Genomic DNA, 12,413 nt, shown 5'->3' with positions numbered 1-12,413 from the left:
ATTTTTTAAATAATAGCGAGCTTTGTACATGTGAAATGGTATCTCATTGTGATTTTGATTTGCATTTCTCTAATGGTTAATGATGCTGAACATCTTTTCATGTGTTTATTGGCCATTTGTATATCCTTTTTGGGAAAATGTCTGTCAAGTCCTTTGCCCATTTTTTTTAATGGGTTGTCTTTTTGTTGTTGCATTGTAAAAATTTTTCATATGTTCTGGATATTATGCCCTTATCAGATATATGGTTTACAACTATTTTCTTTCATTCTGCAGGTAGTTTTTTAACCTTCTTAATAATTTCCTTTGATGTACAAACGTTTTTAATTTTGATGAAGTCAAATTTATCTATTGTTTCATTTGGTACCATATTTAGGACATGCTGAAACCCATTGCCGAAACCCAGGTCATGAAGATTTGCCCTGATGTTATCTTCTAAGAGTTTTATGGTTTTAGCTCTTATATTTAGGTAATTGATCCACTTGGAATTAATTTATGCATGTGCCATAATTCATTCTTTTACATGTGGATATCCAGTTTTCCAGCCAATTTGTTGAAGAGATTGTTCTTTCACCATTGCACGTACTTGGCACCCTTGTTGAAAATCAATTGGTAATAGATGTGTGGGTCTATTTGTGAACTTTCAACTCTATTCCATTGGTCTATTCATCTCTCCTTATGTCAGTACCACACTGTTTTGATTACTATAGATTTGTAAAACATTTGGAAATCAGGAACTGTGAATCCTCCAACTTTGTTCTTTTTCAAAGTTATTTTGACTATTCAGTTTCTTGCAGTTGCATAAGAATTTAGGGAAAGCTTTTCCATTTCTGCAAAAAAGGCTGCTGGAATTTTGATAAGGATTGCATGGAATCTATAGACTACTTTGGGGAATACTAACATCTTAACATTGTTAAGTCTGCCAATCCATGAAAATGGGATATCTTACCATTTATTTAGGTCTTCTTTAATTTCTTTCAGTAATGTTTTGTAGTTTTCAGTGTATAAGTCTTTCACATTCTTAGTTAAATTTATTCTTAGGTATTTTATTATTTTAGATGCTATTGTAAGTGGAATTGTTTTCTTCATTTCCTCTTTGGATTCTTCATTGCTCATATACAGAAACACAACTAATTGTTGTGTGTTGATCTTGTACCCTGCCACTGTGTTGAATTCATTTTTTAGCTCTAATAGTTTTCTTATGGATTATAGGATAAGGTATTTTTGCAAATAGAGAAAGTTTTACTTCATCTATTGGATCCCTTTGTTTCTTTTTCTTGTCCAATTATTCTGGCTAGAACTTCTAGTACAATATTGAATAGCAGTGGTGAAAGCAGGCATCCTATCTTGTTCCTGATTATAGGCAGAATGTTTTCAGTTTTTTACCATTGAAAGCTGTGGGTTTTCCATAAATGGTCTTTATCATGCTGAGAAAATTCCCTTCTATTCTTAATTTCCTGAGTGTTTTTATCAAGAAGGAGTGCTGTATTTTCTTTGTCAATGCCTTTTCTGCATCTGTTGAGATAATTGTGGTTTTTCCCCCTTCATTCTATTTATATGGTGTACTACATTGATTGATTTTCATATGCTGAATTATTCTTGCATTCCTGGGATAACTCTTACTTGGTCATTGTGATGGTTAGGTTCATGTGTCACCTTGGCCAGGTGATATTACCCAGGTGTCTGGTCAAGCAAGCACTGGCCTAACCATTACTGCAAGGACATTTGTGGCTGATTAATAAACTAGAAGGCTGGTTTATTAAATCACCAGCCAACTGGTTGCAGCTGTGACTGATTACATCAACGAAGAGCATGTCTTCCACAATGAGAGAATCCAATCAGCTGGATTTAGTCCAATCAGTTGAAGACTTTTAAGCAAGACAGAAGGAGGACCTTCACTTCTTCTTCAGCTGACCAGCAAAGCATTTCCTGAGGAGTTCATCAAAGTTGCCAGTTCGTTTCCTGAGGAGTTCATCAAACATTTTCATTAGAGTTGCCAGTTTGCTGCCTGCCCTACAGAATTTGGAACTCGTGCATACCCACAGTTACATGAGACACCTTTATAAAATCTTATATTTATAGATATCTCTTATTGATTCTGTGTCCCTAGAGAACCCTAACAAGTACAGTAATGGTGTATAATACTTTAAACATGCTGTTGGATTTGGTTTGCTAGTATTTTGTCAAGGATTTTTGCATCTGTATTTATAATGGAAATTATCCTGCAGTTTTCTTTTCTTATTATATCTTTCTTATTATATCTTTTGTATTAGGGCAATGCTGTCCTCATAGATTGAATTAGGAAGTGTTTCTTCTTCTTGAATTTTTATAAGAGCTTGAATATTCTTTAAATATTTGATAGAATCACCAGTGAAGCCATGGTCCTGTAATTTTCAGTGGAAAAATTTTGATTATTGATGCAATTTCTGTACTCGTTAAGGGTCAATTGAGGTTTTATATCTCTTCTTCAGTCAGTTTAGGGAATTCATGGGTCTCTAGGAATTTTTCCATTTCATCTACATAATCTAATTTGTTGGCATACAATTGTGCTCCTGTTTAAATCTGTTCCAGTTTGCTAATGCTGATGTTATGCAAAATACCAGAAATGGATTGGCTTTTATAAAGGGGGTTTATTTGGTTACAAAGTTACAGTTTTACAGCCATAAAAGTGTCAAAACTACATAAACATGAGTATACCTTCACTGGAGAAAGGCCATTGGCATCTGGAAAACTTCTGTTAGCTTGCAAGGCACATGGCTGGCATCTGTTTGCTCCCAGGTTGCCTTTCAAAATGGCATTCTCCAAAATGTCTCTAGGCTTAGTTTCTTGGGGCAAACTCTGGGCTTGTATCTCCAAAGCATCAGCAAAAGTCTGCTTTCAACAGCCATCTCCAAAATGTCCCTCTTAGCTGCAGCATTGTGCTGGTTTATATATATTATGTCCCCCAGAAAAAGCCATATTCTTTAATCCAATCTTGTGGGATATTGGGATTAGGTTGTTTCCATGGAGATGTGACTACCCATCTGTGAGTGACACCTATGGTTAGGGTGTGACCTCTGATTGAATGTTTCCATGGAGATGTGACCCCACCCATTCAGTGTGGGCCTTGATTATTTCACTGGAGTCTTATAACGGGGCTCACAAACAGAAGGACTTCAGAGCAGCTGCAGCTAATAGAGGACAAAATGCCCCAAGAAGAACAACTTTGGAGAACGCTATTTTGAAACGCAACCTGGGAGCAAGCAGATGCCAGCCATGTGCCTTCCCAGCTAAAAGGGGTTTTCCAGATGCCAATGGCCTTTCTCCAGTGAAGGTACCCTTTGTTGATGCCTTACTTTGGACAATTTATGGCCTTAAGACTGTAACTTTGTAACCAAATAAACCCCCTTTATAAAAACCAATCCATTTCTGGTGTTTTGCAAAAGGGCAGCATTAGTAAACCAGAACAAGCACTGAGCTTCTTCTGGCTGAGCTCTTACAGAGCTCCAATAAACTAATCAAGACCCACACTGAATGGGCAGGGCCACACCTCCATGAAAATAATCTATTCAGTTATCATTCACAGTTGGGTGTGTCACATCTCCATGGAAACAACCTGATCCAAATATCTCACAAGATTGGATTAAAAGATCATGGCTTTTTCTTGGGGGACATAATATATCCAAACCGGCACAAATTATTTACATTATTTTCTTATAATCCTTTTTATTTCTGTAAGTCAGTAGAGATGTTACTATTTTCATTTCTGCTTTTAGTTATTTGCATCTTCTTTTTCTTTGTGAATCTTGCTAAGATTTTCAATCTTAATGATTTTTTCAAGGAACAAAGTTATATTTCTAGGGTGGTTCAAAGTTGTATGTACCCCAGAAAGACATATTCTTAAATAATCCACTCTTGAGGGTGTGAACTCAGTCAAAGTAGGACCTTTTGATGAGGTTACTTCAGTTAAGGTGTGGCTCATCTCAATCAGTATGGGTCTTAATCCTTTTATTGGAGCCCTTTATAAGCCGAATGGATTTCAGACATAGGGAGAGAAAGCCACAGGAAACAAGAAGCTGAATGTCAATGGAAGCCATAGGCAAACTAAGGACCAAGAATCACTCAGTCAGCCCCAGAACACCATAGTCTTCAGGAAGAAAACATCATCTTGATGACACCTTGATTTGGACTTTTTCCTTACCTCAAACGATAAGTGAATAAATTTCCATTGTTTAACCTGACCCATTTCATGGTATTTGCTTGAGGAGCCTAGGAAACTAAAACAATTTCTTTGAGTCTCTCAATTGTTTTCCTATTCTCTATCTCATTTATCTCTGCTCTAATCTGTATTATTTCCTTCCTTCTGCTAACTTTGGGCTTACTTCACTCTTCTTTTTCTAGTTCCTCAAGATATGAATTTAGGTTATTGATTTAAGATCTTTCTTCTTTTTTAACATAGGCATTCATAGCTATGAATTTCTCTCTGAGCAATACCTTTGCTGCATCACTTAAGTTTTGTTATGTCGTGTTTTTGTTCATCTTAAGTGCTTTCTAATTTCACTTGTGATTTCTTCTTTAACCCATTGGTTGTTTGAGAGTGTGCTGCGTAATTTCCACATATTTGCAAATTTCCCAGTTTTCCTTCTGTTACTGATTTCTATCTTAATTCCATTATGGTCAAAGAAGTTACTTTGTATGATTTCAATTTTAAAATGTATTGAGATTTGTCTTAAGCCTTAATATATGGTGTACCCTGGAGAATGATCCATGTGCACTTGAAAAGTGTGTATATTGCTCTTGTTGGGTGAAGTATTCTATATATGTCTGTTAGAGCTAACTGGTTTATAGTGTTGTTCAAGTCCTCTATTTCCTTGTTGGTCTCCTGTCTAGAGTTTCTATCCATTATTGAAAGTGGTGTATTGAAACCTCCAAGTACTACTGTAGAACCATCTATTTCTCCCTTCAAATATGTCAATGTTTGTTTCATAAATTTGGGGCCCTGTTTTTAGGTACATACATGTTTATAATTGTTGAACTGACCCTTTTATCAATATATATGTTCTTCTTTGTCTCTTGTGACAGTTTTTGACTTTAGGTCCATTCTGTCTAAGACCTGCCTTTAGCATACTATTTGCATGGACTATTTTTTCTGTCCTTTTACTTTCAGGCATTTGTATCTTTGGGTGGAAGATGAGTCTCTTATAAACAGCATATAGTTTATCCATTGTGCTAATCTCTGCCTCCTATTGGGCAGTTTAATCCATTTACAATTAAGGTAATTACTGATAAGGCAAGATTAACTTCTACCATTTTGCTAATTATTTTTGTACGTCTTATTCCTTTTTCTCCCCCTCCTTTCCTCCTCTACTTCCTTTCCTTTTGTTTAGAAGATCTTTTGTAATGAGCCAATTTTGAATCTCTTTTGATTTCCTTTTGCGTAGAATTTTAAAAGATATTCTCTATGTGGTTACCATGGGATTACATTTAACATCCTAAATCTATTAGTTTAGTTTGTATTGATACTAATGAAACTACCATAGCCTACACATACCCTGTTCCTATATCTCTCTGACCCTCTCCGTTATGTTGTTCTAGTCTAAAATCACATTTTTGCACATTTTGTGCCCAGTAACAAAGGTTTATGAATTTTTTTCAGCATTTGAATCTTAAATCATATAAGAATTAAAAGATGGCATTGCAAATGAAAAAAGCAATAATACTTGCATTTGCTTTTACCCATACAGCTATACAGGAGGTCTTTATTTCTTCATACAGAAATGAGTTATTGTCTAGTGTCCCTTTTTTCAACATGAAAAACTTCCTTCAGCATTCCTTAAAGGCAAGTCTAGTAGTAATGAATTCCCTCAGCTTTTGTTTATCAAGTGTCTTAATTTATCCCTTTTTTAAAGGACAGTTTTGTCAGATGCATTATTCTTGATTGAAATTTTTTTCTTTCAGCACTTAGATATGTTATTCCACTGCCTTTTGGCCTCCATGATTTCTAATGAGAAATAGGATGTTAATTGTATTAAGGATCCCTTGTAAGTGACACATTGCTTCTCTCACTGTTTTCAAGATTCTCTTTTTCTTTAAGTTTTACAATTTAACTCTAATGTGCTCCAGTGTGGGTCTCTGTTTTGGTTTGCTAAAGCTGCTGGAATGCAATATGCCAGAAATGGGTTGGCTTTTACAGTGGGAATTTATTAGCTTACAAATTTACAGTCCTCAGGCTGTGAAAATGTCCAAATTAAGGCATTAACAGGACCGATACCTTCTCAGAAGAAAGGCTGTGGCATCTGGGGTACTTCTGTCACATGGCAAGGCACATGGCTGGTGTGTGCTGGTCCTTCTTTCCTGGGTTTAGCTTCTGCCTTCAGTGGCTTTCTTTCTGAGCTTCTGTGGTTACTCTCTTAGCTCTTCTGGGGGTTTTTACTCTCTAAGCTCTCTCAACGTCTTCTGTCCTTTATCCTTTCATAAAGGACTCCAATCCAGGTTGGGTCATATCTCAACTGAAATAACCTAACCAAGAGGGCCCACCTAAAACAGGTCCACACCCACAGAATGGATTAACAGAACACGGCCTTTCCTGGGGAATATAACAGCTTCAAACCAGCACTTCCACTTTACATTGATCCTGCCTGGAGTTTGTTGAGCTTCTTAGATTTGTATCTTTCACTGGATTTAGGATATCTTGGGCCACTGTTTCTTCAAATATTTTTTTCTATCCCTTTGCTCTCTTATCTTTCTGGGATTCTTATGATGCATATATTGCTACACTTGATGGTTTCCCACAGGTTCCTTGGCTCTGTTCAATTTTTTTTTCATTCTTTTTTGTTTCTGCTCCTCAGACTGGATAATTTCAATTGTTTTATCTTCAGGCTCACTGATTATGTCTTCTGCCTGCTTCCTTCTGCTCCTGAACCCCTCAATTGAATTTATTCATTTCAATTATTGTATTTTTCAGCTCCAGAATTTCTATTTGATTCCTCTTTATAATTTATATCTTATAATTGAAATTCTCATTTTGTTCATATATTGTTTTCCTAATTTCCTTTAGTTCCTTGTCCATGTTTTCCTTTGGTTCATTGATACTATTTAAGAGAGCTGATTGAAGATCTTTGATTAATAATTCCAGGAAATAGGCTTCCTCTGGGATACTTTCTGCTGAGTTATTTTTTTCCTGTGACTGGGCCATACTTTCCCATCTCCTTGCATGTTTTGTCATTTTTTTGTTGTTGAGAACTGGACATTTGAGTATTATATTGTGGGTCACTCTGGAAATCTGATTCTTCCATTCCTCAGTTTGCCAGACTAAGAAAAGAAAGAAAGAAAAAAAGAGAAAGAATGAAAGAAATCAAGACAGAGAGAGAAAAAATACAAGCAAAACATGCATACAAGAAGAACTAGGAGGAGGAGGAGGAGGGGAAAAAGGTGTACTGCCTCTCCAGTTCTCTAGGTTAAGTTGTTGATGGGAAGCTGGAACTTATGATTTTTGTGATTTTTGAGGCTGAAACAAAGGCCAACATCTCTGTTGGTCACTCAGGGATCTGCCATATCAAACAACACAAAAAAGAGAAAGAAAGAAAACAAATCCCCAAAAGATGTGCTTGCTATTTATGTCCCAGTAGATGCTGGTGTGAGGCCAGAAGCTGCTGTTACTGAGAGGGCTGAAACAAAAATTAGCGTTGGCACTGGTCACTCAAGCATTCACCAGACCAAGAAACAGAAAAAAAGTAACACCAAAAATAAATAAATAAGCAAACAAATAAATAAAAATAAAGAAAACTAGCCAAAATATCCTGGTAGATGCTGGTGGAAGGCTGGAACCCTTGCTGCCAAGAGAGGTGGAACCAAGGTCAGCATCTATGCTGTCCAATCAGGGATCTGCCAGACCAAAAAAACACAAGAAAGGAAAAGAAAAAAAACCCGAACTAAAAGGTGCACTGGCTCTTTATGTTCCAGTATATGCTGGTGTGAGGCCAGATACAGATGATGCTGAGAGGGCCACAATTGGGGCCAACATCCAGGCCAGTATCTGTGCTGGCCCCTCAGGGAGCCACCATTCTAAGACATATCCACATACAAAAAAATAAAACCAGTGAAAAAAGGTACACTGACTCTTTACCTCCCACTAGCTACTGATGGAATGCCAGGAGCCACTCTTGCCCAGGGGCTGAAACCTAGGCCAGTTTCTGTGCTGGTACCTCAGGGATGACCCAGACTGAACTTGACCTCCATCCCCAACTCTTGGATGAGGTTGCCTCTGTCCACCCTGACCCCAGCTGGCCACTCCTGGAATCCAGGCCACATTTCCACTTCCATTGCTGATTCCACAGCCATGGCTATGGGGCTAAGGAATAGGGCTGGCCACTGGTTTGCACTTGCCCTCACAAAAGCTGAACCCTGACAACCTATCCCTTTGACCAGCACTCCTGTGGTAGTTTTAAATATCCAATTTGGTTCCAGGGTTACCACCCAGTTAATTCCCTCTCTTTTCCCAGCTCAATCCTCAATCATTTTTCTGGTGGAAGGAGCAATCTGTAAAACTTCCTACTCAGCCATTTTGTGTCTATGCTCTCTATGTCCCATTTTTTTTATATTGAGATGATATAAAAATGTGTTCTTCTATTAACAGATCTATATCATGTAAGACACAATTCTATGTACAGTGAAGATAAAATATGAACAAAGTTCCTGACCTCAAAGCATTTATAATTTAAAAAGGAAGATAGAACATACCCATAAATATTTAAAACATTAGTAGAAAGTGGTAAGTATTATCAAATTTTAGAAAACAGATTACTTCTAGCTGGAGAGATCAAAGAAGGTTTAGAGATGTAGGAAGAGAGTATCTCAAGCTGAGGAAACAGTGAACAAAGACATGAGCTATAAAGGAATGTATAAGGGAAATGTATGGGAAATTTTAACTAAAGTAGTTTGCTTGGCTAGAGCTACATACAAAGACAAAGTATGAAGTCAAGAAAAGTAGGTTGAGTCATATCATAGATAACCTTGAAAGCTAAACTAAAAGGATTTTGGCTCTATTCCACTGGTAATGAGAACCCCCTTAACATTTTTGAGCAGGAAAAATAATATCAAAGTTGGGCTTCATGAAAACCCAACTGGCAGCCGTAATTATCAAAGGTAAGAACAATTAGGAGGACATTGTAATAACTTAGGTGAGAGATAATGTAGGTCTAAAAATTAGGGGAGACACTTTGAGAACAAAGGAGAGGAGAGAGATGTGAGAGATATTAGACAGTGTCTAAGGGCAAGGGAGAATTCCCAGTTGATGCCAACCTTATAGATGTGTTGTGAGAATTAAATGGATTAATATATGAAAAGTATTCAGAACAGTGCCTGGCAAATAGTAAATGCTGAATAAAGGTCAGATGCTACTATTGCTATTATTATTGATGAAAAAAACAATGAGGATCAGGATCAAATATGAAGTTCAATAACAGGAAACAATATGACTCTTATGGATAGCTTATTCAGGAATTTTTTTTCATTTTAAAATAAATTTATTACATACACATTTTAAATGGGACTATACTCCTCTTAGAAAGAAAGAGGAAAAGGGTTTGAGACTGGAAACTGATATTGTCTGGCTACAATGAAATCCTAGACATGTTATTCATTTTCTGTGCCTTTGTTTCCACATCTGTAAAAGAAGAAGAATAACACCAACTACAAGGCAGTTGACAGAATAAATAAAAGAATTTTAAAGAAAAGTAATATAGTAATAATAGAACCATTATTGTAGTTTCTGAATTGATGACTGGCCATTAATGCAAAAGATAAAGGAAGGATAAAATATTAGGTCTACTCTTCTTACCTTCTTTAAGAAGAGTAAAGACTCCTTGCTTATCCATGTTGAGATCCAAGGATAAATGAGAGCAGTCTGTGAATGCAATTGCCTCTTTGGTCTCTTTATTTACATGATACATTGCAATGGGGATTTCTATAATCTGGCCAATCTCCACATCAGCATGAAATGGTAACAGTTCCATTTTGTTCAGTTTCAGGACATAGATCTAAAGGGATAAAAAGCAATTCATCTTTCAAGAAAGTTATGTTAGGAAAAGTCTTAGAAATAAAGAAATCATTCCTTAAATATTTAAAAGCTTATACTATGGCTGAGAGATTTTAGATGGAGTTGAGAGGTCACTCTGGTGGACATTCTTGTGCACTATATAGACAACACCTCTTAGGTTTTACTGTATTGGAATAGCTAGAAGTAAATACCTGAAACTATCAAACTCCAACCCAGTAGCCTGGACACCTGAAGACAATTATATAATAAGGTAGATTACAAGGGGTAACAGTGTGATTGTGAAAACCTTGTGGATCACACTCCCTTTATCTAGTGTATGGATGGATGAGTAGAAAAATGGGGACAAAAACTAAATGACAAATAGGGTGGGATGGGGGGATGGTTTGGGTGTTCTTTTTTTACTTTTATTTTTATTCTTATTCTGACTCTTTATGATATAAGGAAAATGTTCAGAAATAGATTGTGGTGATGAATGCATAACTCTATGATCGTACTGTGAACAGTTGATTGTATACCATGGATGATTGTATGGTATGTGAATATATTTCAATAAAACTGAATTAAAAAAAAAAGCTTATACTGTATATAAGGCACTGTGCTAGGTGCTGAACATGGCACTCTTTTCATTCCTTAATAAACTGATCTCTCTAAAGCATCTGTACGGGGTCTGGCAAACTATGGCAGGTGCACAACTTGTTTCTATATGGCTTCTGTAAGCTAAGAATCATTTTTACAATTTTTAATAGTTGTAAAAAGAACACAATGTAGAATATGAGAAAGAAACCATATGTGTCCTGAAAAGCCTAACATAGTTATCATCTGGCCCTTCACAGAAAAGTTTGCTGACCCCTGACATCAATCACTCCTTCTTTCTTGATATCTTTTTTTTTTTTTTTTTTTTGTCAATTTCTGTATTTCTTCTGCTGGTTCCTCTTCTTCTGCCTATGTCCTTTAACTTGGCACTTATATTACACAGGGTCCATCTTCCCTTCTGACTCTAAATGCTCCTCCTGGAAAATCTTATCCAGTCCCAACGCTTCGAGCGCTATTTAACTTTTCATATGAATACATCTTCCTAATTGGACTTTAGATTCTTTAGATTCTTTTAAGGTAGGGATGGTGTGTTATGATACTTTGAATCTCTTATAACACTTAGCATGGGGTTAAGTATCCAGAGGATACTCAACAAATGCTCACTGAATGATGGCAAATGCCAAGTGCTGCAGGAAAGAACAACATAAATCAAGATATATTAAGAGTGGGAGAAAAATAGGAAAGTGGTTAAATAATGTAGTAAAAAACATTTTCAATCTTTTAGAAACAAGACAACAAATACAAATATGAGATTAGAGGTGGTGTGAGATACTTCAGGGCTCTGCCCCACCCCCCACAGAAGCTTTGAACAACCAGCAAGAACTGGCAGAAACACCTTTTTCATAGCTCCAGAAAACAGTTAAAGGACTGCAATAATGGAAGGAGTGGAAATTTTTTTTTAAAAAAAGGCTACTTTAAAGAAGTAGGATCTCTATAGCCCTGGCTAGCCCTTACCCCATACCTCACCAGCTCAATGTAGAGCCCATGCTCCCAGCATGTGGATACCTGGTCCCAGTTCTGGAGGGAGCAGGGTAACCCTCATGCACATACTAGGTGCATGTTTGTCTAGTCTAATCTGTCTGGTGGTGGCCTGAGGAACTCTCTGTCCCAGAACTTGCCTTGCATGTAGAAGGCTGTTCATAGAGCTTCCTATAGAACTCTATGGGAGAGCAATCAAGTCATGCTGCCTGGGGCAAGGCATTGTTGACTGTAGGACACAGAGTTTAATATCTCAGACTATGAAGAAACTGTTTCCTAGGGAAGAAGGGACATTCATAACCATGTAAACAGGGAAATTTCTAAGGGTTCACGCACATACCCAAGACAAGATGCATTAAAAGAAAGGATCAGGGAGGCCCCTAAGCTTAGTCTGAAGCTAGTCTCCAAACTCATTATATGGATAAGCTCTGAAGGAGAGCACTTGCCCAGGTCAATCTGCAAAGACTAAAAAGGTTGTTTTCTCCTTCTCCTTCTTCTTTGATTAGGTCCTGGAATTCAAGGAGAGCTTTCATAACACTAGCTGGATACAAGCTTAAAGAACAGATGCCTCATAGTAGAAATTTCAGTGACAAAGCATTAAAATATCAAAATGTCCAGGTTTCAACAAGAGGTTACAAAACATACAAAGAAACAGGGAGCAATGGCCCAGGCAAAGGAGAAGATTAAAGCATTAGAGACCATCAACGAGGAGAAACAGACTTGGGATATACCAAAGACTTTTTTTTTAAAAAATGGTCCTAAATATTGCTTAAAGAGCTAAGGGAAAACATGGACAAAGAACTAAAGG

The 12,413-nt window shown here is 36.9% G+C and overlaps 1 protein-coding gene across 1 annotated transcript in view; it reads right to left on the bottom strand.

The window, feature by feature from the left end:
- Window positions 1-12,413, bottom strand: part of NUP210L (nucleoporin 210 like) — a 198,872-nt gene that overhangs the window by 130,990 nt on the left and 55,469 nt on the right. Inside the window, exon 11 of the mRNA XM_037825901.1 lies at window positions 9,815-10,013. Coding sequence (XP_037681829.1) covers window positions 9,815-10,013 — 199 coding nt within the window. The remainder of the gene's footprint in view (window positions 1-9,814; window positions 10,014-12,413) is intronic.

Source organism: Choloepus didactylus, chromosome 2 (assembly GCF_015220235.1).
Source record: "Choloepus didactylus isolate mChoDid1 chromosome 2, mChoDid1.pri, whole genome shotgun sequence".
Classification (NCBI taxonomy): domain Eukaryota; kingdom Metazoa; phylum Chordata; class Mammalia; order Pilosa; family Megalonychidae; genus Choloepus; species Choloepus didactylus.
The sequence above is the reverse complement of the archived record's forward strand: the minus strand, read 5'-3'. Positions and strand labels throughout refer to the sequence as shown.